At 40.0% G+C, this 26,628-nt stretch overlaps 2 protein-coding genes and 2 non-coding genes across 5 annotated transcripts; 1 reads left to right on the top strand and 3 right to left on the bottom strand.

Moving 5' to 3' along the window:
- Window positions 1–796: 796 nt before the first annotated feature.
- LOC117942613 lies at window positions 797–960 on the bottom strand. Its single transcript, XR_004656162.1, has one exon. It is a non-coding gene; the product is annotated as a U1 spliceosomal RNA (small nuclear RNA).
- Window positions 961–1,568: 608 nt separating this feature from the next.
- Window positions 1,569–1,759, bottom strand: LOC117942614. Its single transcript, XR_004656164.1, has one exon. It is a non-coding gene; the product is annotated as a U2 spliceosomal RNA (small nuclear RNA).
- A 2,200-nt stretch (window positions 1,760–3,959) lies between these two features.
- Window positions 3,960–9,695, top strand: LOC117941636 (V-set and transmembrane domain-containing protein 5). Of its 2 annotated transcripts, XM_034866604.1 has the most exons (5): window positions 3,960–4,083; window positions 4,302–4,643; window positions 5,706–6,032; window positions 7,728–7,871; window positions 8,329–9,695. In XM_034866604.1, exons 2-5 carry the CDS (start codon window positions 4,568–4,570, stop codon window positions 8,358–8,360), a joined length of 579 nt encoding a protein of 192 aa, XP_034722495.1. In that variant the 5' UTR covers window positions 3,960–4,083; window positions 4,302–4,567; the 3' UTR covers window positions 8,361–9,695. The 2 variants fall into 2 exon arrangements, with proteins under 2 accessions (XP_034722495.1, XP_034722494.1); XM_034866603.1 differs by lacking the exon at window positions 3,960–4,083 and having other exon boundaries at window positions 4,222–4,643.
- med17 (mediator complex subunit 17) lies at window positions 8,919–20,009 on the bottom strand. Its single transcript, XM_034866601.1, has 13 exons — window positions 19,830–20,009; window positions 18,163–18,407; window positions 17,503–17,666; window positions 16,860–17,079; window positions 16,576–16,712; window positions 15,973–16,054; window positions 15,461–15,613; window positions 14,671–14,801; window positions 13,357–13,541; window positions 11,890–12,027; window positions 10,932–11,049; window positions 10,146–10,305; window positions 8,919–9,430 (listed from the first exon to the last, which is right to left on the bottom strand). The coding sequence occupies exons 2-13, from the start codon at window positions 18,395–18,397 to the stop codon at window positions 9,222–9,224; spliced, it is 1,932 nt and encodes a 643-aa protein (XP_034722492.1). The 5' UTR covers window positions 18,398–18,407; window positions 19,830–20,009; the 3' UTR covers window positions 8,919–9,221.
- Between the last annotated feature and the right edge of the window lie 6,619 nt (window positions 20,010–26,628).

Here is a 26,628-nt window from a genome sequence, read left to right as displayed (position 1 = left end):
CATTCTCCACACGACATGTCTCATTTAAGGGTCGGGTAATTAACTACAACCTTACAACAGTTCTGCTCACTATATAAAACAGCAACAACTACATTTGAGTTCTTCTACAACTGATGACGCTTTGTGACAACATTTATAACAAGCTTGTGTTTTTAGTAAGACTGACAATTTGACATTTTACTTTAAAAATGGGCACATATCCCATCATGCAATGCTGTATCCACAAATCAGAAACTACAGCCACCAGTTGAATGTATCTGACTCCAACAAATGAGCCCAACAACAAGTTCAAATAAGACAAAATTTTATCTAACTGCTAACAAAAGTAGATTGATTCACAATTGAACTTTAGAGTAAATAATGAAAACACCTTAATTTTCACATTGTCATCTTCTGCCGGTGGGTAACTGAACCACCGTCACCTAGTGGTCTGAAGCGTGAACATCACTTCATTAAAAATGTACTTATGTGCTTCTCTGTATTAAAATGGAAAGAATTGTCAGATTCTTGTTTTCTTTACTGATTGACAGTTTCCTTCCATATTAACAACAGAGAGCAGTTATGACTGATTTCAAATTCAATAGAGGACGATTCACTGAATCTATGTTAAAGTGAGGGTAAATTAATAAATCCATAGGAACTTATGTTGCTTCATTTGCATTAATAGTGTCAGACGTTACAATGCATAGTTTCCTACTCTTAGCAGACAATATATTCTTTGAACCGCTGTTGTCCACATGCTTTATATGTAATCCACACATTTTTTCCTAATTTAGGTTTTCATTCCACATGTTATCAGGGGAGAGCGCGAACGCAGTCCCCCACTATCACAAATTATGCAGTCGAGATTCCCACATTTGGGGAATTCGCAGAGGTCAGCTCAGACGGAGTGCAATGGCCAAGCCTCGCCCTGGGTGAACCACCTTCTTGATCATGGTATCTCCCCTGCCAGGTAAGTATGAGTTGTACACGGCCGAGTCAGGGGACTCTTTCACAGAAACACCATGCTGACTAACGGAGCTGCTCACAATATAGAAAATACCAATATCAGAGAGTATAAAAAGATATGCAAGTTTACAGGATTTAAATATGGAAAAAACATGTTTGTACTAAAAGGATAACAAAGGATTATTTACACTTCACTACGGAAATAACGCATGTATATGCCCCATAATGCAATGCTGTATCCTCAAATCGAAAGCAAACTCAAAAGTCACCCATTTTATATATTTAACTCCAACAAATTAGAGAGCCCAGCAGAGTTTAAATAGGAACAAGCTTAATCATACGGCAAAAAAAGTTTGATCCACGTCCGTAATTCTGAAAAAACTAAAAACAGTTTTGTTTCTCACATTACAACTACTTCCTGTCTTTGTTTGTTTCTGGGGGAGAACTGCCACACTGCCACTTGTTGGTCTGGAGTGTGGACACTATTATTCATCTCAGTGCTTGTGTCTATGCATCTTAATTGCTCTTAACACAACAGTAACATCTTCAAGGCTGTTAACACAAATAAAATAAACGATCAAGGCTACTGGATGTTAAAGGATTAACATTTAACATTAAGAGGGGAGTGCACCGTTCCTGGAGGTACTGCAATACCAGGTCGATGCGTGGAGTGGACGGAGCAAGCCCCTATTCCATCTCCCAGTTCCAAAAATCAATTTAATATATGGTCCCCGGGTAGGGGACGTATCAGATATTAAACTGATAAGAACAGATACTACACTTGATCTTAGCCAAAAGGCCGAGAAGCGATACTGAGAATGGGTCTGCAGAGAGGACCACATTCTCCAGAAGGCATGTCTCACTTATGGGTCGGGTGATCAACTACAACCTTGCAACAGTTCTGCTCAATATATAAAACAGCAACAACATACATTGGAGTTCTTATACAACTGAAGACGCTTTGTGGCGATATTTGTAATAAACCCATGTTATTAAATGCGCCTTCTTGTGTCTTCCGGGACACGTGGTACGCGTTAGTCCAATAGGGTGAAGAAGGTATACACTTTTAACTATAAACTAAAACTATTTTCCTTTTACAGACACGTTAGCATGTATATAATTTCATACACGTATGTGTCCATTCATTAAATTAAATCCATTGGCATTAAACCACCCTGTACGGTAATGGAAAACAATGTTTTCACGCTTCAAAACTCAGTTCCCAACAACAAACAGAGCTCCTCCAGGAGTTTCTAGTGGCGAAGAGAGCTAACTGCACACTTCATGGCCTTCATACAATGACGAAATCCCGGCAAAGCAACCCTTTACCAATTTATCGCGGACAACATGCTCCGCTACTCGTCCAGAACAACAAAACAATCATTCTGTGAAACCGCCGGTGTCATAATAATGGATGTCAGCATGTCAAAAAGTTGCAGGCAAAGACTAGCCAATCAGAGGGAAAGGGAGGCGGGTTATGTCTTCACCACAGCGAATCAGAGGGGGAGGGGTTTTGTCTTCGCCGTCCGAGGGAGAAAAAAATGGCCTGCAACGTTAAACCTTAGCGGTGTTTCACACCATCACGCGCAGCTGTCCCATTTAAAGTTTAAGTCACATTTGTTTTTTTAAATACATGTTTTTGCACTGGCTCGTTGTTTTTATACGCTGATTAAAGTCGTGTAATATTAATGACACGGGGACAAACAAGGACCTGATCGTGATTATCAGACACTACGGTGAAGTAAACCGCTGTTAGGCGGCTGGTTGTCGGTCTGAAATGAGCTAAAGCAAGCATGTCGTCTTCCACTCTCACTCTGACGAAAAAAAGCATCAACACAACTCAGTTTTTACTACGCAAAGGGCCGCATAAAAACAAAATACTCAAAATAAAAATTCATTTTGGCATGCTAACGTGAGCTAGCTTATCAAAACCCGTGCTTGCGGTTTAACAGCCGAAAAAAAGGCCGTTTTCCGTCTCAATAACGGTTATCTAAAAAGTTAACGTTTTGTTCTGTCTATGCATCTATAAGAAATATCACCTTATTTCGTTAAAATTAACTTACTTCGACGTGTAAAGTTGTCTTCGACGCGGAGCGAAGTATTCCTCCTGCGACAAACAGCAGCAGTTTTTTTTTTTTTTATCGGCAGTGGAACGTGCGCCACTGCGCTTGACCGTGTGCAAAATTACGTACGATCAGCTGAACCGACCAATGAGCGTTAGCTATGGCACGACGCCCCTTGCCCACCCGGAAGAGCTTGCGCCACATAGGCAATTATATCGTTAATGTAGATAATAAACAAGAAAATAAAAATACAAGAGTTTATTTCAGAGTGGAATTTAGTAAAGCAACCATTTTTGAACGCTCTGATTGCTCCTCCTTTTCAGGGCGTTTGGTATACAATGAAAATAAATGTACAAAAATATTCAGAAGGGGGGGGGGGATCAAACAAAGTCCCCAAACATGATTTAACCTTCAAAGAAAATTCTTATTTTAGATTGTGTCGAGCAGAAGAGCAGCTTAAAACGCAACTTGCTAGTGCCAAGTTAGCACCAACAAGTTATCTAGCAGCTGATAAATATATTGTTTAGCCTACATTTCTTTTACAATGCACAACGTTTTTAATAAATTTGCTTTAATAATATTTTTTTAACTATTTAGCTTTCTTATTTCTTTCCATCAGTTAACGGTTGAATGGATAACTGTTGACATCTCCAAGCCATTACCTGGAGTATCTTATTTCATTACTTCATTACTATGTTCAATAGTAAATAAGAATGTCTATATTTGTCAGCCTGGCAAAAACACCAAGACCTCTTTGATAGTTTAAAATTATTTAAAAATAATTGAATTACTGCAACAAGTCAAATTAATTTCTCTGATCCCAAGCAAGATGTCTCTATAAGAAGAGATCAATATTATTTTAAATAAGAAATCAGAAATGAATATGTCACAACACACACAAGCAAGAAGCTATTTCACGCCTCAAAAATTGAAATGTCAGTTCACTGTTTGTGTTGCTTTGTGCATACGTGTGAACACACACTTCCTGTTTGACATGTTCTACCAGGTGTGTCACAGCATGAACATACTGGCTGATATCCTGGTTTCATTTTGTGATAGTGTGTTTATACAGGTGAGTGCTTGTTGGGCAGGGTGGGGGTGATGTGGTGGTGGTAGTAAGTAAGTTGAGAGAGATCTAGGTGTGTGTGTGTGTGTGTGTGTGTGTGTGTGTGTGTGTATGTGTGTAAGTGTGTGTGTGTGTGTGTGTGTGTGTGTTTGAGAGAGACGGAGAGAGATCGCATAACCTTAAGCACATGTTTACTCAGTAATCTGGCTGAACCTGTCTGATAGGTGTGGGCTGGCTGCCACTGACTTGCGCTGGTGAGAGAAATCCAGCACAGTCGTGAGAGGAGGGAAACTACAGCACTACTCTGACCGGAACTATAACTTCTCTCAAAAATAAGGGAGGAATAGTCGCACACAAACACCTGTACAGGTGGAAGAAGAAACCCTGCAAACAAGGAAAGGCTGGAGAAAGACAGGAGAATACTTCAGAATGTGAAATAACCCGAAGGAGATTCTTCAACTGTGGTTCGATCAATGGGTCTGGGATTCCAATGTGGCATTTCAGGCTCTGGGATGTACAAGATGTTGCTGTGTTTTTCAGCATCACATTATACATGTGTCACCTAGGTAAGCATTCCAGCACATGCTTATAATGTTGTTTTCTGTAGAGCATGCCTATATGGCAAGCTTATATTTGCTCAGGGCTTAATACACAGGATGAGGATCCGGTCCTTTCAAAGAGAACTTACGTACAGTAGTTGAAATTCTGACAGGGGTGAAAAAAAAAGAGACAGAACTGCTAACATCAGATTCCCCAAAGTCCCAGTGCACAATACTCTGAATTGCAAAGAAAAAAGCATTTATTTCCACACAGTCTTGCTACGTTTAGTCAGCCTTGGTAATCTCAGGTCATTCCTAGCTGTGACTCATTAAGTTAACACCAGTGGCAGAACCAGATCCCCCAAATGAAACTCTTGTAAACATATTTGAGGAAGGTTGGCCAAAACAGACCAGAGGCCAGCACTGAATTCTATTCAAATTGTAATTTCTCAGCTTGTTTGACTTGTTTCATCCCTCCAGCGAAAGGCTGTTAATTTGCCAAAAGAAACTTACAAAGCGGCCCAATTCTGTGCAATTTCATACAGTGCAATATTTTAAATGTAACCATTTCATTTTGTTACAGTGCAATATTTAGTTATTTGTTGTCAATACTTAATTACTTTTCTACACAATGTGTATACAAAGCTATTTTTATATATGTATATAGTTGCTCTCAAGACTCAGGACTGTGCACCCTCTCTCTTTTTTCTCTGCACTACCTATACTTTATATTTTTATATCTTGTTGTTGACACTGTAAAGGAGTTGCTTCAATCTCCTTGCACAGGTACTGCACTTGTGTACAATGACAATAAAGGCTATTTATGTTCTATCTATTTATGGCCATACATGGAATTCAGAACAAATGAGTCACAGTGTTGGCCAGCAACAGTGACTTACTGTGTCATTAACGCAAAACATATGAGGTAAAACATCTTCTATTAATGGAGCTGTGTGTGTCATAATCTGTCTGTCTGTCTGTCTACCTGTACTCACAGGCTCTGGCCCTGTTTTTCACCTCCAAAATGCATTCACAGTTGATCTATAATCCATATCTTCACCTATCTTTATCCTTTTTTCACTTTGGAAGCTGGAGCCATCTCCATTCAGTCTCCCCAGAAGAGCCTGACCGGGTCGGTGCAGGAGGATGTGTTTTTCTCAGTGGATGTTACCTGTTTAGGGATCCCCACCATACAATGGACCTTTATTTCAGGGGCGGTGAGCCACACGATAGGGACTTGGCAGCCGGGGGTGTACACCAACATGTCAGTGGATTACAACAGCAGAGTGCAGTCCTTCAAAAATGGCTCAATGGGGCTGTCAGACCTGCGGCTGCAGGATGCTGGATTTTACGTGGTCACTGTCACAGATCCAGCAGGAAGCAGCAAGGACGCTGGCTTTGTCCTGAAAGTAAACGGTGAGTGGGTCTGGGCTTGGAAAACCTCATTTGACTACATTTTCTTTTGCACCAACAGCCTTAAGTCAAATTAACAGAGCTTGATTTCACACCTGCTGCCTAATACAAGCAAATTAGACTAGAATATAAAGCCAGAACATTTACAAAACAAAACAGGAAGTACCACAACATACAGCCAGTGAACTGATTTGCTTAGCACTGATGGTCCTAATTAAAGGATGAAAAACAGTCTCAACCCTCATGTTGTCCTCAGGTCAAATTGACCCACTTGCTTCAATCTCCTTGCACAGGTACTGCACTTGTGTACAATGACAATAAAGGCTATTTATGTTCTATCTATTTATGGCCATACATACATTCAAGCATGAAAAACAGTCTCAACCCTCATGTTGTCCTCAGGTCAAATTGACCCACTTGCTTCAATCTCCTTTACACTTTCCTATGTCAATGTTCTTTTAAACTACCCAAAATAATATGATTGATTCAACGCTCTTTGGCAAGTGCAAATCTCTACTTTCATTAATTTTGGGGTATCTCATTAAATTTTTTAGAATTTAAAAAAACAATTGAAGTGGTTTGGAAATAGTATTGAGTCCAGTCTCTGATTATCCATCAAGTTAAGTTAGTTATATAGTGTTAAAAACATAGAAATAATTGACAAATGTTAAAAAAAAACGTAAAAAGTGTTGAAAAAAGGGATAAAAACATGAGACAAATTGTTGATATTCAATTTTGACGGGAAGACAACGCAAGGGTTAAGATCCACTTTGGCAGTCTGACTCCAAGTGTGCCGTCTCAACAGTATTGTGGTAACAGTTGTTGGCATTTAAGAATGACAGTTGCCCTGCCAACGCTTCCCAAACTTGTCTGCACTTATCCCTCCTTCATTACCACAACTAAGGTGCTCTTGAGCAAGTTGCTAAACCTCAACTGCTCAGTAGGTAGTAAGTCGGACTTTGGTTGTACTGGGCCGCTTTCAGGTGGGAATGTGGGTAAGTGTGCGAGAGGCATTCCTGCAAAAAAGAACTAAATAAATTAAGGTGTAAAATAACCAAAACACTTGCAAATTAACCCACTTTATGGACATTTATTCTGCAGTCGGCTACTCCAGTATCTGTGAAGGCAGTGAAAGTCTGGAGCGACATTTTGAACGTTATATGTGCCTTTCAGATCTTCTGATCAAGCAAATACTTTCTTTATCATAGTTATTCATCAGTAGACAACATGAGCATTCATCTATTTATTTTTTGTTTAACCTTTATTTAACCAGGAAGTCCCTTGAGATTGAAATCTCTTTTGCGAGGGAGACCTGGCAGAGACGGCACACTAGTTACAATTTAAACAGAAATACAGCATAGTCAACACAAACAAACAAGCATCACACATAGAGGAAAGGAACAGGTCACATGTGGCAGTCACATTTTGGAGTTACATGACATTTTATCATGGCCTTAAAATCGTTTAATGGGACTAGATCATATAGATGAAGCAATCTATCTCATCTGTCATCTATCTTTGATAAACATTAAAAACAGATTGTAAAAGGACAACACAAATAGTTACATATACCAAATGATCTTGACCTAAAACTTTGAATGTTATTATTTCTCAACATTGAACACATTTTTGTGTTTGCATCTTTGGAAAGTAGTCTATTTTGAAGTGAACATGACTTCCTGTGTCTCTGTCCTCCAGAGGTGCTGTATGAGGACCTGCAGTACCTGTCTGTCTCTGCCTTAGCACTGGCCTTTGTGGCTTTCCTTCTCATGCTGGCCACATGGCTACTAGACAAGGCCTACAGGAAGATAGTCGCATGGAGACGCAGGAAAGAGATGCCAGGTAAACAATGTAAAAGGAATTCTCTGAAGTGGATCCCCCTTCATGAACAATCAGTTCGTATGAAACACCATCATGTTTGTACTAAAGATTAAACTTAACTATTCGAGGAGTTATTACAGAAGATTAGGGAAATAAACACATAGGATAGTAGCATGTACTGCTACTTGTTTAGATGTACTAAAAGGCTTTTATAAATGGGAATATAATTACTGGATCTTCGTTAAATAAACCCACCGTTTTTACATAAGCTTGTGTAGGATAGAGTGTAGTTCAGTTTATTTTGTTGCTGCTGCATCATTGTGTGTGTGTGTGTGTGTGTGTAAATATGGCTTTATGGGCGTGAATGTGGTTTTAAGTTATTTATTGTGCGTAAGTGTGGGTGTGTTTGAGTACAAAGGTCCATTATAGCTTTGTTACATCGGCCTGTTGTGTTAAATTAAAGTCTCCTTTTGTGCAGAAAATGACGCAACAGAGCTGCAGCCTCTCTGAAGGACGTCCAGCGGTGCTTTGTCCCCGGCAGGGAAACACACCAGGGACCCCTCATCGAACACAAGGACTAGAACGTTTATTTTAGTTCAACAAGTTACTTACAGCCAGGAAGATGGCTTGTTTTTTTTTTGTTTTTTTGAATTATGAAAAACTGTGTGCCAAGATGTTTACATGTTTAAATGCATTTACAGCTCACTGCTGATGACACCGGATTGAATGTAAATATATCACTAATGACATTGGGCAACAATACATACAGTATTTACTGTCTAAGCAAATGAATTGTGTGATTTTTATGGGTTCAATTTTCCAAAGTTTAATCTGGTTTTGGAAAAAGGTTTTATAGCAGGTAGTCTGTATCAGACCTTTGATGCAGTAAAACAGATGGAATGAACAATGAGTCTACTTTTCTTATTACTTACTTACATTACTCATTTTAAAAGGTGATCTAAAACACACGATTCTTTCGTACAGTGCCGACAAATCAAATCAGACAAATCATAAAGATTAAGCAAAACTGCAAAGACACATTCCTCACAAAAAGACATTTACCAGAAGTCCTTTGAAAACATTTAATAACTTTATGATGTGACAAATCAGCACATATACATATGGACAGACGTAAAGTTTTATTTTGTATCAGACTGTTTGAGGTACACACAAATATAAAAAAAACGAGCACTCTGCAGACACTACTGGAGGAGGAAAGGAAGAGAAAAGACATATTTCTTAAAATTTTGTGGCTGAAAATCTCTCTAGAAAAGGTGGATTCTATGAGTTTTGCTGTCCAGTTCACAGCCATGGAACTGCATATAAACCCTGGCTTTGTATACGGGAAAGGAGTCCGCACACTGACTGTATCTAAGGACAAGGAGTCAGTGCAGCCATGAGGAGCTCCATCTTGTAGACAAAGTTTCGTCCTTCCATCTTGCTCCAGTGGACCTCTTTGCTCGGCCCCCTGAGGTGGCTCCATTTGGCATCCTGGATGACGTCGCTCTTAGGCAGCTCTTTGGTCTGGGTGCGGGGGAACTGGACCAAAACCTTGCAACCGCTCTCTGGGCCGTTACGCACTGAGTAGACCAACAGATCACACACACAATATACAGTATTAGTGACTACAATCTGCTTATGTAATACATCCACGCCCAATTTCTAGTCATTTGAGGTTATCTTCAGTGTTCATCCGTTGTCTTAGGATACTCTTACTATGTTAGATAACATTAACTCATGATGTGGATGTGATGCATTCAAGGGGTTATTTTGTGGTGTGGTGTTTCAAGTGTTTTGATTCACTTTTTCAATGATCCCTCAATTTGCATAAACTCAGTGATTTTAGACAGGGGGTGGCCTAGGTGCATTCAGTGGGAGCAATGCTGGGGTTGATACCCTTGTTTGGGAAAAAGGGAAAAGTTGGGCCAATTAAATCAAAATGCAACAGGTCTCATCTGCTGCATTGCATTCTGGTAAATTAGGCCTAATGTTGTTAAATGGCATTATTTTCTATTCTCATGCATTTTTAATTCATTCTGTGTCTGTTGAATCTCGGTTTGATTTCCAGATACTGACACAAAAATCTGTTAAAAATGACAGCTCAACATGATTTAGCAATCTAGCTCGTTATTGCACTGAATATTTTTGTTTCTTGGACTAAGAAAAACACTTACTATAAACAATAAAGCTCCACAAGTAGCTGATTCTTATAACATGCTTTAAAGTTGAATCTGTACAAGTTTTCCTAAAATTAAGGAGAATTTCTAGACTGGATCTTTACAACATTCCTCCCACCTGAGATGGCGTACTCTCCATTAGAAGATGCAACAGTGACAGCTGAGGCGTTTCCGATGCTCTCCACTGGGCCCAGACCTACATGGTTACTGAAGCTTAGGACGTGCCAGCCCATCACCTTGGCCAGCTGCTGAACTGCATGCACCTGATGCTGTGACATCTGTAGAGGTAGACATGAAAAAATGACAAGAAAAAGTCTGCATTCAAAACCTAACATGAGTAAAAGTATATAAGAAGTATGAGAAAAAGGAACTTTAAGTATGAAAAGTGCAGTAAAATATTCCCTGTCAGTGTTTGATGTTATTGGATTAATGTTCCTGCTGAATTAATGTGTATGTTTCATTTTGCTGCTGTAGATGTTCATGGTTGTGCTAATTTTAGTTCCTTTATATACTGTTGGGTAGTTTAATCAGCAGCAATGCATCATATCTTCGTAGCATCGCTGTCCTGTGAGAAACACATATCTCTAAAAAGTTTTTTAAGTTTTCATGGTGTCAGAAACACAGCCCTGTTTTCAACTTTGTGACGGTGCATTAACCAGCTGGTTCAAGAGGATTTTAAACAGTGTATTTTAAGAAAAAGGAGAATTGCCTCAACACAGAAAGGAACACTTCATCCTTCAGTTTATCACAAAAAAATCAACACATTATGGTGTTCACTGGACAGGAATGGGATGAAAAACTGTCTTCTGAAGACCAGCTGTCAGACAAATTAAGTGAATTAAAAAGTACAATATGTACCTCTGAGATGTAGTGGAGTAAGATCTAACGTTCAGTTCTGTGATACCTGTGAGAGGAGGAAGTCCTGCAGTTCCTGTTCCTGGTGTGAGAGTGTGACGACACGTCCGTCTCTGTGCACCACTCTGATTTGTTCGACACCGATGTTCAGCTGCAGCTGGATGGACCTTAACACACAGAGCATGTTACGTGTGATCTACGATCATATGTGTCCGTCAAGTGGAATAAGACCAACCACGTGCAAGCAAGAAAATACTGGAGTGACTAAAAGTACATTTCATATAAGCAGAAACTCATAGCGTGTTGCCTGTGTTTCACAGACACGTAAGACTCACTTTGATTTCTAAATTCATATTAACAGTGAAACAAAAAGCAACCTACAATAACATGCTGATAAAGGCCATAGCTTAAAATTTACATGATATGAAATGTTATAAAAAGGTCCTTCGCCGACAGCAGCTCTTTACGTTACCTTAGCAGGTATCTCCCACACTGTGTCCCCTTTTAGGATCTGGTTCTCTTTTGGCTTGATCTACACTACTCCATTTTGAGACTTAAACAATCTCCATCCACACAAGAGTTTTAGTTCCAATAGCAGATCTAATCTCCATCTGACAATTTATATCACATGACCATTCAAATTCACTGGGCATGTGCGTACCGGTGTAATTAGGAAGATTGTCTGACTGTGGTTGAAAATCATAGATGTATAAATTGAAAATACAGATAAATACACTGGAGAAAGAACAACAACAGCGAAAAGTAAGAGCAGGGATTTAATAGCTTGGACTGACGACAAAAGGTATCAAAAGTTCTCCGTTTGTCGTCCAGACTACAAAGCAACCCGGATTCCTCGAACTAAAACAAGGAAAGCAATGTTTCCGAATTCTGAGTTTTAGGGGCTCGCCGGAGTGGTGTGACCTTGAGGCGTAAACGTAGCAAAAAGTTTTAAACCAAAACGTAGAAGTGTAAATGTAGCCTCTCTTTCCTTCTGCTCCTCCACTTACTTGCAGATCTGCTCATAGCCCTGAGAGGTGATGAGCACCTTGACGCTGGACTCATACACATCATTGATATTAGACCAGTGAGCCTGGATTTGGGGGTCTTCTATGCGGATTGCCAGGCTGTCAATGGTCCGTGCCGTCCTGGTGATTACAAACAACAATACTGATGAATTATGAGGCAGGTGGCTATAAATGAAACCTAATACCTACTGCCTGATCATTATGTATTCAACTGATTTAAAAAAATACTTTAAATATTTCTAAGGATTTGTATTTTGCTGAGCTCAAACTATGATGAGCAAAGACAAAGTACGCCATCTATTGGCCAAATGTGGCATTGCAAACAGTTAGTGGCGGTGTTTGGTAGTTTGATATTATGTGAGCTGAGCAATGTTTGCCTACTTTAACTGAGCAAATAGTACTTAATTGCACAACCTTCAGTCATTTTCAGAGCAAAACACGGCGTTATATACCTGACACTTCCACCTGGTTTTAGATACTATGGTGGTAATACACAGTTGAAGGTTTATTGCTCCTGACTTCACTGTAATTTTGTGTTTTAATGTTTAATTTTAATGAATGTCAGTTCAAACCTCCGAACAAAGCCTCTCTTATCTGTTTTAATTTGTATTTGAAACACTGTTTTCCTTCTTAAAAAGGTGTATCTGTGTGAAAGAACCGTAAGCAAATCCTTCTGTCCTCTGGAGTCCCTCGCTTTTATTTCTACTCTTACATCATTGAAATGAATGGGGTGATTGTTAGAAAATGTGTTTATGCTTTTGTGTCTCAAACCTTTAGAACAGGGGTCTTCAATGTTTTTTAACCCGAGGACCCCTGAACTGAAAGAGGACTGGAGCAGGGACCCCGTTCTACATATATTATATAAATTAAGTTGTATATTAAATTCGGTTTACAATAACGTGAAGGGCAGCCTAAAGCCTTTATGCATACATACCTTTTCTTGCATAGAATAATAAGCTATTAAAACAGCTGGGTAATTGTTGCCATTATGTTAGAAATCATGTTTAAAAGTTAAACATCCATGTGGCTCAGTGAATCCTTAGGATGATCTGTATCTGTGGATGGCCTTAGTGAAACCTTAACCTAAAGGCCAGTAAGCCTATCATCAGTGGGGATTTATCTTTAAATCTAAACATAAACAACATATAAAATATGTTGAATTCATTTTAGGAATTTTTAAGTTCATAAAAAAACTTAAGAATTTGGAGGCCCCCCTGCATTGACTCTGAGGACCCCCCTAGTGGTCCCGGACAACCTGTTGCAGATCTAAGCTTTAGATCATTGGGGACTGAGTCCTGCTTTGTTTCACTTGCAAGCTCGCCACCGCTTACATAATCAACAAACAAACTCGTGGACGATAGTATACAAACTATATAACAATCGTGATCGGATTGTTTCCTAACATGATGAGTCTTCAAATCAAATCACAGATGATTCAACTAAAGTTACCTGCTACGTAGGAATATGTGTTTGGCCTGTTTGATGATCTTCTCGAGAAGCCCCTCACTCTGCTGCAAGCTGGAGATTTCAGCTTTGTCGTAGGCCATCGGCCCCGCCAGGCGCATGCGCTTATGGCCGAAGGGGGCGCTCGCGGGATGGGGCATTACCACGGAGCTCAGCTGCTGCTTGTGAAACTGAAACGGAAACGAGGTTGCTCAATTAAATGAGAATTTATCAGATTTAACCATTATGAATGAAGTGAAAACTTGTACTGATGGCAGTTTTCAAGATACATTTGGGGACGTGTTTAGCCTGGTTCAAATATGTTGCAGGACCTCTCCAGACAGATGAGTCCGTTTTTCAGTCATGTTGTAATGATATATATATGCATACATACATACATGCATACATACATACATACATATGTATACTTTAAATATACTCTGATTTTATCGCTGTGATTGACATTTTTTCCTGTAAACAAGACTCAATCTGGTCGTCAAAAACTTACAGCTAAGCTCAGGAAACTAAGTAAAAACGGACTACATTTCTAGAAAGTATAGCGTGACTTATTGAGGGTATTTAAAGCAAAAGAATATTTGAAACATTAAATTGATATTTAAGAATAAAAAAAAAACTTGATACGTGATATATCGACTGAATTTTTTACACAACCCATAAAATAAATCAATATTTATGATAAGGTTCCCTACAAAAAAAAAAAAAAGAGTTTTCCATTACTACTCTCTGTTGGAAAAACTCTGTTTGAAAACATAACTTTGGCATTTGTGTATGTCCGTTTCTTGTAATTTATGTAATATATCACTAACATGTACGTACATGCTGATATGGGGCCCCAGTCCCAAAGTGAGCCCTGAGGACTGAAGACTAAAGACTCAAAGACTTAATTGATCTCAGGTGCTAAGTGAGTGGGTGTCACATGAGGCCACATGGGCTCGGATAGGTATAAATGGGATTGGGACAGCTCTTCACGAGACCCCATGTTACCATGGCAACGTTTAATAAAGATGTTGCCGACACGTATTTTCATCTTAAGTTTGTTGCTTTCCACACAGCCAAGGCCCAGAGATTTCCGGCTGATTTACATTTTTTTTTAAACCAAAAAAAGAAAGGGCCCGGTAAACGTGTACTCAAACCCTCACGCCCTTTGAAATTCGACATTGGGAAAACCCTAAACCCTTACGAAATCCAAAGTCCGTGAGTCTATGAGTCCGGACTCTGGGACTGGGCCAGCGTGTCTCCAATGAGCTACTAGACAGCAGCTTCAGATGAGATGCAGAGTGACTTCCCACTGTGTCTCACCTCTCTCATCATTTGATGCAGATTGTGTTCCAGTACGTAAAGGTGGTCATCGGGTTTGGGTTTCTCTGGAGACGCCCGGTGGTTCTTCTTCTCTCCCGTAAAGTGGCACAGTGAGATGGACAGCTGCAGACCTACAAAAAGGAACAAGGCGTGAGTATGTTGGTTTTATGAAAGCCAATTCCAAAAACACAGATCATAAAATGTTTCAAAGTTATTCAGATGCAAACAGTAGAAGTGATGTCTGTACCAACAGAGCAACTGAACTTTGGATAAAATACTAGTATAAATAATTACTTCTTCCAATAAGTTGTTTTATCTCTTTCTTTTGTGTCTTAGAATACTTTTTCATATCATCTATTTTTCCCAGTACCCTTTGCACTATGTTCCACATTTAAATAATTTTCTCTCATCTCTCTACATTGTTTCTGTTTAGTGTATGTATATATTAGTGTGTCTATATTAGTGTGTATATATTGGTTGTTTGTTTGGTTGTTTGTTTATGTGTGTGTAAGCACATTGTGAGCAACTATGCTCCAAAGGAAAATTCCTCGTATGTGTCTTCATACCTGGTCAATAAAGCTGATTCTGATTACTATTTTCATAGCATAGACATGTCAGTTGTCAATTTTTTAAAAAGCAGTACCAATGTCCTCCTATTTTTTTTAAGTGTGTGTGTGTATATAAACTATTGGAAATTAACACAGGCCTATAGGGATGCATTTTAATGTTTAATATGCAAGAAAACATAGATAACGTCCAAAAAACAAAACCACGCCATGAGCGTTCTGACCTGGGAAGGGCTGTGAGATGATCTGATTCTTCACAACAATGTGAGGGATCTGGGATTTAATCTGGACCGCTTCCCGGGACAGCTGGGCGAAGATCTCCTTACACAGCAAAACGTTCTGCGCTGCCTCGAGCTTCACGTGCCACAGCTGGGTACCTGGGCGAAGAGGAGGGCGGGAGGAAGAGCCATCCCATGAGGAGAATGGGAAGAGATCAAAGAGGATGTGTGAGGATGTGGAGGAAAAGAGAGTAGGGTTAATTTAAAGATGACATCCATTCAATGTTCTATAGGCAATTACTTAATCAGTCCTCAAAGACCTGTTGGAAGACGTGCAATGCTGTGTTGTCTTTCTTTCTTGTTTATTGGTATTTAAAACATCGAGGCCAGGGAACTACATTTTAAAAATAAGCCTTTGGCTAAATCTGGCATTTTTAACCCATGTATAATTAAGTGTTTAATTTGCATTGTTCCCTTCCTAATTAAACGGAATTTTAACTCTGGGTATTGAACCATACCGGCTTTGGTTTTTGGCGGTCTTCTGAACAGGTTGACGGTTCCCAGGTCACCGATGTCTGGAGCTTGTTTCTGGATGGACACCTGAAGACATAAACAGTACTCAACTATTACAACTACATGTTTCCTGAAATCTTAAAAAGACAAAACAAAGGGTATATTATAGGTGACAGTTGTATGGAAATTGCTGGCTTGATGATTACCACGCAACTGAGAAAAAAGGACCAGCATTTGGCAGGTGCTAAATTCAGACCTTGTTACGCCGAATAGAAAAGACTGTATTCCAATAAAATGTACCATTGTGGAGAGATATTTTTGTTATTGCCAGTCTTCATTCTAACCCCAACCGGCCCGTCAGACACCGCCTACCAAGAGCCTGGGTCTGACCGAGGTTTCTGCCTAAAAGGAAGTTTTTCCTCGCCACTGTCGCACTGTTGCTTGCTCTGGAGGAGACTACTAGAACTGTTGGGTCCTTGTAAATTCTGGAGTGTGGTCTATCTGTATAATGTCTTGAGATAACTCTTGTTATGAATTGATACTATAAATAAAATTGTATTGAATTGAATTGAATAGATGTGTTGTTCCGTGATTTGTTTTCCTCTCACCTTAATATAAGCAGATCCCTCCAAATCACTGGGGATCTGGACATCAAGCGGGCAGTAGTCCTCCGGGATCTTTTTATCCAGATCAATGTCTGTGTTCTTGATCACCTCAAACGTGCCATGGTGAGGGAAAAGGGAACCTGCATGGGTAGATAGTCCAAACATGTTGGATTGGGATTAGAATACAAGTTAAAGTGCCCTCAGGTTACTTTGTAGAACACAACAAGACATCTATGTTCTGTAAAAAGCCTTTCACAGATTTGAGTTTGCATTAGAGGCTTTCTCACCTGCGCTCCGGTAGCTGAGGTCTCCCAGGATCTTGTCTCCCACTTTGCGTAGTTTCCACTGAGAGCGGAGTCGCAGCAGCTCAGAGTTGAAGTCCCTCTGCCGCCTGTTCTCCAGGTTCTCTGCTACTGACTTGGAGAGCTTCTCTGCTCCCTTCAGGAGGAGCTGTGCTGCCGTGCCCAATGATTTCTTTTTACTTATCAGCTGGAACACCTGGGGGGTCTGCAGAGAAGGTGCAAGGATCTCCATGAGAAATATAAACCACAGAACGTCATCACGTTACATTAGTGTTGCAGTCACACTTGGGTATTATCTGTAAGATCTTTATTCATCCTCCTATAGATCAGAATCAGAATCAGAAATACTTTATTGATCCCCGAAGGGAAACTCTGTGTTACAGTTGCTCAGATATTAGAAATATAAGACATATAAATAAAGAAATAAAGAAATATAAGGAGTGTGGATATTTACATAGTATATTATGATACAGTATTTACATAAATAACATTATTAAGGTGTTGCAATGGTGAAAAGTAATGATGGTGAAAAGTAATAATAATAATAATAATAATAATAATAATAATAATAATAATAATAGTAGCAGTTAAGTGGTAGTAGTTATAGTGATATTCTTTAACAGTTTACCTTGCCAGCTGCTGGATCCTGAGACACCGGATCCAAGGCCATGAACTTCTTCTCCTTCACCACGCTGAGCACATCATGGAGCACACACATCTCCGTCAGGGCACTGCGCAGGTTGTTACGCACCGAGTCCCAGGGCCACAGAGAAGGCTGAAACTTCACCGTGCCTGTGTAAGAAAACCGCTAATTAGATTGGTATGTTAAGCAGAGTCTCTTTACCTTATTGTGTTTTTATGTTTAACTAAATTTGATCTTAATGTAAAAAAGCCTTTAACTTCCTGGTTGTTACTTTTGATTTTTATTAATAAAACTATCAACGTAATGTTCCACCTTTAAGACAAAGGGCCATGCAGCTGAAAACGCTGTTTGTCGAGGGAAGGTTGTGCAACGTGTTTTTCAATTTGAAAACTAAATAAACCTTCATTAGTAAATAATAATAGAAAATATAAGAGATGGCTACATTACCAACATCTGAACTTTAATATAGTTTTCTTTAAATATATGAAATTCCCTCATTGTGTGTGCTTGCTAGCAAGCAACCAAATCAGCTCATTTTTTTCTTATCTGAAATCCATTTCTCAAAAGATGTTAATCAGCGATGGATCACTCTGGCTCTAAAGGTCTAAAGGTCTAAAGGGCTCTTCTTTCTCTCGAGCCCGGTACCTTCTTCTTCCTCCGGCTCCTGCTTGCTCCACTCGCGGTCCCTGGGTTCGCCCTCCGTACCGTCCTCCTCGGAGTCAGACCCCTGGCTGAAGTCAATCCTTTGTGCCAACTTGGCCAAGTTCTGCGACATGGACAGAGGGGGGACATACGTTTCGGTTCCATCAAGGGCCACTTCCTGCACCTGCTTCTCACAGGAAGACTCGATGCTGACCCGTACTGCTGGACCCCCAGACATGATGACGAGGCTGATGATAGGAGGAACACAAGCAAAGTCGGAAACACAGTAGAGCCCAAATCAACTTGTTTAAGTGGATCTCTAAATCTTCTCTGACATATTTTAAAGCCAGTATGAATACGTAGAATGATGAATGAGTAAACAAAAGACAAATCCAATTCACAAAATGTTTACAATAAAAAGAAGATGCACAAACCACAAAACATACACAAAAACACAACAGATCTGCATAGGTGGACTTGATATCCAATCAGAAAAAAACTGTATTTTACCACCTCAAAATCTAAAATTCAAGTGGTCATGTTTAGTCATCTACTTTAACTTTAGACTAGGATCTTCTAATGTTTTTTAAGAACTTTTCGGGACTTGTTTGGGACCTGCTTTATACTTTTTGCCGGTACTCTACTACATCTCAGAGGCAAATATTGAATTTCTTTTACTCCACTACATTAGTCTGAAAGCTTTAATAGATTTTCAGATGACAGTTTTTTACCCCTTTCTGTCCAGTGAAGACCACGTCTCTCCAGATGTGTTGATGTTGAATGTTTGTGATGAAGTGAAGGATGAAGTGTTCCTTTATGTGTCGAGAAAATTGTTACACATTTTAGACAAAAAGTACTGGTTTATTTACATATAGCATACATTTTATCATTTTAAATCCTGTACATATTCAAAGATTTGTTCTTTTTACTTTATTCATATTATTATTTCATGTATATTGTATGTATGTATATTTTTCCTAGTATTTTATTTATATTTATATTCTGTGCTTTGTGACTGATTTTGCTGCTGTAACACCGTCATTTCCCATTTTTCTTTTTCTGCAGAAAACAGGGATGACACCATGAAAAGTTTTAAAACTTTTTAGAGATGTGTGGTTCTCACAGGACAGCAAGGCTACAAACATATAATGATCTTATACAATATGTTGTATTGCTGTTTATTAAACTACTAAACAGTACATAAAGGAGTTAAAATGAGCACAACCTTAAACATCTACAGCAGAAAAATGCAACTTATACATTAATGCAACAGAGATATTAAGCCAACAACAACAACAAACACTTTAGGGAATATTTCACTGCACAATCAATACTTTTACTTTGTACATTTTATTTTGCAGATAATCCTTTACATGTGTACTTTTAGTTAAGTGTGAATGAGTTTTACTGGTAACGCTGTGGTATTAGTACTGACTACGTCTTCCACCACTGCTGAACCGTCTTTAACCCTTAAGATGCTTTCTTAATAACTGCATAAATAACTATTACTAGTAGTAGTGGCTGCATTAACTGCATTTGATTGTGTATTTCTACATCTGGCTAGCGTGACGAGCTAGCGTTAGCCCTTTGCTAATCTCACAGGGTAAATAAAGCCACGGCGCTCGAAATAAAAGGCCAATGAGACCGTGTTTTATTCGTGTTAATCTTACCTCAAAACGAAGAAGCTAGTCACGAGTATAACGATTATTTACTTCAGTTGAGGAATATAAAGCGAATGATTCATTATTCGCTTTCTACACAGGAACAACTGCACTCTCCCATAGACGGTTAAAGAAGACGCTACCGCCCCCTAGCGGGAGGCTACTGCTACTACTTCTTCTTCTTCTTCTCTTTTTTTGGTTTTAACGGCAGCTTGCCGCCCTAATCTCGCACTACTGCCACCGTTTGGAATTTGTAACTCCTACAGTCTCCACAATGGATTCCACTGAAGTCCTGTCCACACAGTGTATATAAATACCTTTCTTTAACTGTATATGATAAATATGGTAATCCAGGCTCATTAGGAAGCTTCAGCTCACTCCATTATCTTCTTTACTGCTTCTCCTGTTATCCCTAATCGATTTATTTTTTCGACTACGTCCTTCCGGTTTGGGAGTTTAGCATATTTAGGGGCTTCATTTTACTTTTATTTAATATATGTATTCCTTCTAAATAAAAAAATGATGTTTTATTTTTATTTAAATTAGGTAAGGAAAATTATTTTCGACGCACATTTGGTGGCTAGGAACTAGGAACCATGGTTAGTTTCGATTAGCGCGGAATGGCTACGTACGGCGGGCAGTTTAAACGACCGGATGTGACGTCTAGGACAAAAGCGTTCCTTGTTTTTTTTCAGGTTGTCAGGATTTCTGGCGATAAACAAAACATTGTGTTGATTTAGCTAGTTTTATTCCGCTACGTTTCCCAAAAATATTTCCATTTGGTTTTACTTTTTAAACTTTTTAGCTGTCTGCCTTAGTCGTACAGGTCGTAAATATCTGCAACACAATGCAGCTGATGTAAACTAACTTTAGCTAATATCAACTAGCACGGCTAACGTAGCTAACGCTAGTTGTTAGCTGCTTTTTGGGAAATGTCCACCAGCATATTTGAGGACAAATGAAGAGAAAAGTGGCTAAATTAAGACTGAGTCCTAACGAAGAGGCTCGGATAATACGAGAAGAGCATGAAAGGAGGAGAAAACTTAGAATACAGCAGGTAAGCTAATGTCAGATGAAAATGACATTATAATGTATATTATAACATTAATTTCAGCGATTTTTATGCGTCACTTTTTCTCAAAATAACTTTTTAGTACGGTTAACGTTATCCTTATATATTGAGTTAGTATCTTAAAGGGATGAGTTAGCATCTCTCAATGTGTTGCGTTGTTTTGTAAAACGTTTTTTAAGCTGCCTATAATATGAAAACGCCTCTCTGAATAGTTTTCAGAAGCAGCTGTTATTTTGAGATTGCATATATATATATATATATATGTGTGTGTGTGTGTGTGTGTGTGTTTGTGTGTGTTTTGCATTGACCTCCAGGTGCGGGAGCAGCAGCGGAACATCGCTCGTCAGATCCGCCGAGAGGTTGAGCAGAGGCGGCAGCGTGAGTTGGATCAGCTGGAGGAGGATCTGAGGAAGGACTGGGAGCGACAGCAGAGGGAGAAACTCGACACCCTGCAGAGTCTGTACCAGGAGAGCCTCCAGCTTCTCGGCCAGGGACACAGGAGTGCAAAGGAACACGTAAGATGACATCTTATGTTGCTGGTTGAACACAATACACCTGTTGAAGCTGTGACTTCCCTTTGGATTTTAGCCACTGTTGAGCTCAGTGCAAACAATATAAATGAAAAGATTGATTTGGAGACACTGAAGCTGACGTTATCAAAGACAAAACCAAGAAAAAAATGTCAAGAAAACCATCACATGATAACAACTTCACTAGAAGATGAACAAAGTGTCCAAATCATTGAATTTGTGTCTAGTGATTTTGATTTTTTGCACAAGGAACCCAACTTGGCCGCCATAGCTCAGAGGGAAGAGGAAAATCACGTCAAAGCAGAGGAGCGTTATCGAGAAGCCCTAAAGGATCTCAAATCACAAAAGCTTAAAGATAATGAGCAACAAAGTCGGTAAGCAGCATCCCCAACATTTGCTTGAAAGATGATTACATGTTTGAATTTGATCAGAGTTTACTGAACATTAAGTCTATTCTTTTGCTTCTCTTTAGGTCCATCAATGCCAGGAAGAAGGCACTCCAGGCAGAAAAGGAAAGATCCGCAAAAGTGGCCAGCCTCCCTCCGCCTCTTCCAAACCCCATTCAGGTGATTTGCCCAATCAGTAATATCATTTACACTTTTTCTGTTGGCCTGACCAGCCACCGGGATTTAGTTGACTTTTCCCATCATTTTAAGAATCAGTCCGGCAATTTGTGGTTACTTGAGGAATGCAGCTTAGGCACAATCTCTCTATTTATCCTCCCAACACATAACTAAGCATGGCAACCAATCTGATTGCTCTCATTCTGTTTACAAAGCTTTCCAAAGTTCCAAAGTTTATGTTCTGTGTGGAGTCAAAGTAACATTGTCTCTTTTCTCGTCCAATTAGAGCATTGATTCTAAGAAGTCACATGTAGTAAAGAAATCTGACGTAAGTGCCTTTGCTGCCACGCATTATCACATGCCTGAGAGCACAGTGGACAAAGAGGAAGACACAGAGCAGGTAATCCTCTGATTTATTGTATGCACCCAACCCCATGGTTAGTTTGTCTCCCTTATTATCAGAGTTGTCTAATCCGCACGTGTGTCTACAGCCTAATGCCCATGAGGGAGCTGAGCTGGAGCTGAGGAGACTGCAGGACTTAGAGAGGGAGGAAAAGAGGAGGAGAGAAGAGCAGCTTGAAAAGGCTCGTCTCAGAGGGAAAGAAGCTCTGAGGAGGGAACATCTCGCGCAGGTACAATTTAATTTTGTTTGTTACTTGAAGAACAGAGACACCAAAATTGGGCCTGTGTATCTGACAGAAGATTTGCTCTGTTTTACTCTCCATCAATGTTGCAAACACTGTTGACTGACAGCAAGACAACACCATTCACCAAAGTAAGAAGACTGACCTTTAATGCAAAGATTGTAGTGGTTTGCATGTGCATTGTACACAAGTGGACACATTTTAAAACCAAGTGTAAACCGGGTTTAATTATTGCATTTGTGTCATAGCAACAAAACACCAGGTACCCAAAATCCTAGAGCAGTCCTTGAAAGGAAAATGCGTCGGTACCAGAATAAAGCGTTTTCCCCTAAGCATGTAGTCTTGTATCAGAGTTCAAAGAGAGATACCAAATGTTTCAGGTGACTATACCATCTGCTTTTATCCTTTTTTAGGATCGTGACCGCTTGCTTGTTGAACTGGAGCACATGCAGCAGACAGACCTGCTGAGGAGGAGACAGCAGGTATCACAAATGCCTCCTCAGATCTTCCAGCCTCTCTATAAGAGACAGGAGACAAGGGAGGACTTCCAGAGGGAGATAGAGTTTGCCTTTGAGGACATGTACACTGGAGAGAGGAGTAAGGACTGTTCAAGAGTGAAGTATTTATCTATGACTGTGTTTTTTAACAAATAATCAGAAAAACAAGTGTGTGTCATTGGATTTCATTACTTTTGGCTTTTCTTAAAATCATACAAATCATTTTAAAGTAGCCAGAATTTAGCCAGATATAGCATACAAGTATAGTTGTAGAGGAGCCTTATTAAACCTCTGCTGTGTCTGATGCCAGGGGTTAAAGGAGATCTGGTGGTCCAGCTGGTACCCGAGCCTCTGCCAGCTCTGTCCACAGGGAGCCAGGACCAAGAGCTGGACGTCACACTGGATGAAATCGCCACACAAGAAACAAGAAACACACAACATGACAGTGATCAGGATGCTGGAGGCCCCGATCAGGAAACACCTGCTCAAGGTAAAGAGAAGCACCATATATACATTGAACCTAAATGTATTTGTCTTTAAGGGTTGTAACAAGATTTATTGAAAAGTAAAGTGCCAGTTACTTTCTGGCATTTACACAAAACCAATATAAAAATGGTGGTTTACTGGTACAAGTAAATTAAGTAAGTTCAAGCCTCTTACATTTACCAAACACAGATACGATCTGACCGTCCTGTGGGATCTGCTTGATGTAAATTCTCTTGAAATGCGTCTTTACTAAGCCAGAACTGCATTCAGCATTTTACTTTCCTCGCAGTGGGGCCCCCTAAACCTGCTCCAAGACGGGCGTTGAAGAAACTCCTGGATCGTATCAGGAGCCAAAAGAATCAGTGGACTGACCACAGCAGCCATGTGCCTGCATCCGATTCACCGACAACCATCGCCCATCAGATCCCAGAGCGAGACACCACCATCGACACGGGCTCTCTGAGCAGCGAGGAGAGAGACACGCTGCCCCCCATCGAGCTTCCTGCGCCTGCCCGCTCCCCCCCGGGTAAGTCACTCGCTGTCTGCAGCTGTAATGCAATTCATCTAGGAGGCCGTGCACAGTGAGATACCTTTTTTATATTTTCTTCACACACACACTCACATTTTCCTCCCATTTACACAAAAATGTACCTGGGCTTTGGCAAGCTCTATATTATTAGTTATTAATGCTATAAAAACATGTTTAAAAAATGTGTTTTTATTTATATCTTCTTTCTTTTATTTAGTTGGATTAATCCTAACTTTTTCTTTCTTTGGGGATTTGGTGATCTATTCCTCTTCCTGTTTTGTTTTCAAAACATACATCCCTGAGGCAAAAAGTTACAATACTTAATGATTGTGAGATACTAATCACTTTGTATTTTTTATTTAGTTGGACCAGTGTTGGAGACAACAGAACATTCAACTGCAGCAGATACTCTACTTCCTGATGTACTTGCCAACAGAATCCAAGAGTTTGAAGAACGAAGAAAAAGGGTAAATACATTCTCATTCATACGATACATAGCAGGAACTATTTTTGTACATGTACACATACTGTAGCTAGGAGCAGGTATTCAGACATGTTTAAATGCTTGTACTGTGTATCCAGAGACAGTTGTTAGACCACATTAACATGGAGTAACGTGCAGTGTTCTGTTATGCCTACTAAAACTGTAAATCACTCTTGTTTTAATGTTTGTCAAGGTACAGACGTTAATTTGATTGCCGTTTGTCATTCTGCATTCCACACACTAATTACATCAAAAAATGAAGTTCTAGGAAGCAGAAAGTTGATAATTAAGTGCTGAGTTTTACATTACACCAAGGTCCTATAATTTGACGCTTTGTCAGAGATGGTATTCTTTATGTGTCTGGTTCTATTGTATCCCAATAGCTTAATGCGTTGTTGTTTTTGTTTAATTAGTCTAGCCTCTATCTGAAGCATGAATGGGTCAAGCAGGGTGCGATTAAATCTCCCTCTGAATTACAATGTGTTTCTGTTTTGAACATGTTGTGTTATTTGTTTGGGCTCTCACTGTTCAGTCCAGTTGCAATGTCTCAACTTTTGTTATCTTTAAGACACCTGATGCCTCACATGTTTTTTCTTTTCTCATTTTTTTTGTTCAGGAACAAGAGCTCGAAAGGGAGAAGCAGCAGCAGGAGGTTTTGCTCCAGGAGATGGAAGAGCAGAAAGCCAAACTGGAGCAGATGCTGCTTGAAGCCCAGCAGGAGAAAGAAGATTTGAAGGCGGTCGTGACACAGGGACTTCCTATTAACCACACAGAACTACCTGTCCATGACCAGGAAGCCACCTCGGTCACTACTAGTCAAGACACTGAGGTAGGCTCTTTAATACAGTATAAAAGATATACTAATTTAACTTGTTTTTAAATTTCCTTTTTAATTTCCCTGCCAAATTTGCTGTGTCATCCTTTAAGATATTATAAAGTGTGGTCTGTATAGTACAGTTACTTCAGTGATGGATAAATGCTACTTCTGCACTCAACAGCTGGTGCCTCCTGCAGGTGAAGATGAGCACTACAGAAGGCTTAGAGAATATCAACAGCGGTTGGTGGAACAAAACAGGTGGGTTTAAAGCCTGAAAATAAACTTATTGTTAACAATTCACATTCATCCCTTTTGCCATGCAGTTATTCTTTAAAGTATCTCAACATGTGACAGAATAATTACCCCTTCATATGTACTTACGTACTTTTACAGTCACTATACTTATCACAACCATTCCTCAAACAATACAGCTTTAGAGGATCTTAGTATAGAGGGTGCCAAAGCTGTTTTTAAAGCTTTTTTATTTTAGAGTTCACCAGAGGTCCGTGGAGGTGGCTCGTCAGCGCCTGGAGGAATACCAGCGAGCTCTACGAATTCGTCACAACGTGGCCACCACATCGTTGCTCTCTGTGCCTTCAGTCCTAACTCGCCCACGTCTGCACAGTGCTCAGTCTGTGCATCTTCCAGCTCCTCTGCAACTCCCTACAACTGCTTCGGTGCAAGAATACCCCCACACCAAATCACAAACCTCTGTGGAAGTTCCTGCAAGAGAGTCCGACACGTTTGCTTCACCTTCACAACGTCCTACCCCCGCTGTAAGCGTTAGCTCCAAGTTGCTGCCAGATGAAGTTGAATCTATTGCGAGCAGTCAGGGGAACCAGAGACCAAATGTCACTGCCTGGCTGACTGACAACATAATGGAGAGAGTAACAGAGCACCTTAAAGAGAGATTGAGACCCTCCTCAGAGCCACTGCCTTACAAACTGTTCCCAACACATTATTCAACCGGCATCCCACTCCAGCCAACCTCTGAACCCTTGCAAGCCATTAGACCGAGTGTCCCAGATGATGCAACTGTGGTTCCAGGACATCCAGCGGTTATGCCTGGGACCTTGCTGCGTGGCTCCCTGTGGACTGGGTCTCTGAACTTCAGAGAGAGCGACGACATGGAGAGGCAGAGACGAGAGCTGCAGGAGGCACAGAGACGGATGCTGGAGCAGAGAGA

The sequence above is a fragment of the Etheostoma cragini genome, chromosome 3 (assembly GCF_013103735.1).
Source record: "Etheostoma cragini isolate CJK2018 chromosome 3, CSU_Ecrag_1.0, whole genome shotgun sequence".
Lineage (NCBI taxonomy): Eukaryota > Metazoa > Chordata > Actinopteri > Perciformes > Percidae > Etheostoma > Etheostoma cragini.
Note: the sequence above shows the minus strand (reverse complement) of the source record. Positions and strands in the feature narration are given on the sequence as shown.

What these genes read in the sequence shown, in the direction of transcription:
- med17 (XM_034866601.1), bottom strand. Translation starts at nt 18,397, where the DNA reads ATGTCTGGGGGTCCAGCAGTACGGGTCAGCATCGAGTCTTCCTGTGAG. An exon ending in GGAGCCGGAGGAAGAAGAAG is followed by an intron (nt 17,667 to 18,162) that starts GTACCGGGCTCG and finishes TTTCTTACACAG; the next exon opens with GCACGGTGAAGTTTCAGCCT. An exon ending in ACCGCCAAAAACCAAAGCCG is followed by an intron (nt 15,614 to 15,972) that starts GTATGGTTCAAT and finishes CTCTTCGCCCAG; the next exon opens with GTACCCAGCTGTGGCACGTG.
- LOC117941636 (XM_034866604.1), top strand. Translation starts at nt 4,568, where the DNA reads ATGTGGCATTTCAGGCTCTGGGATGTACAAGATGTTGCTGTGTTTTTC. An exon ending in CTTTGTCCTGAAAGTAAACG is followed by an intron (nt 6,033 to 7,727) that starts GTGAGTGGGTCT and finishes TCTGTCCTCCAG; the next exon opens with AGGTGCTGTATGAGGACCTG. An exon ending in ACGCAGGAAAGAGATGCCAG is followed by an intron (nt 7,872 to 8,328) that starts GTAAACAATGTA and finishes CCTTTTGTGCAG; the next exon opens with AAAATGACGCAACAGAGCTG.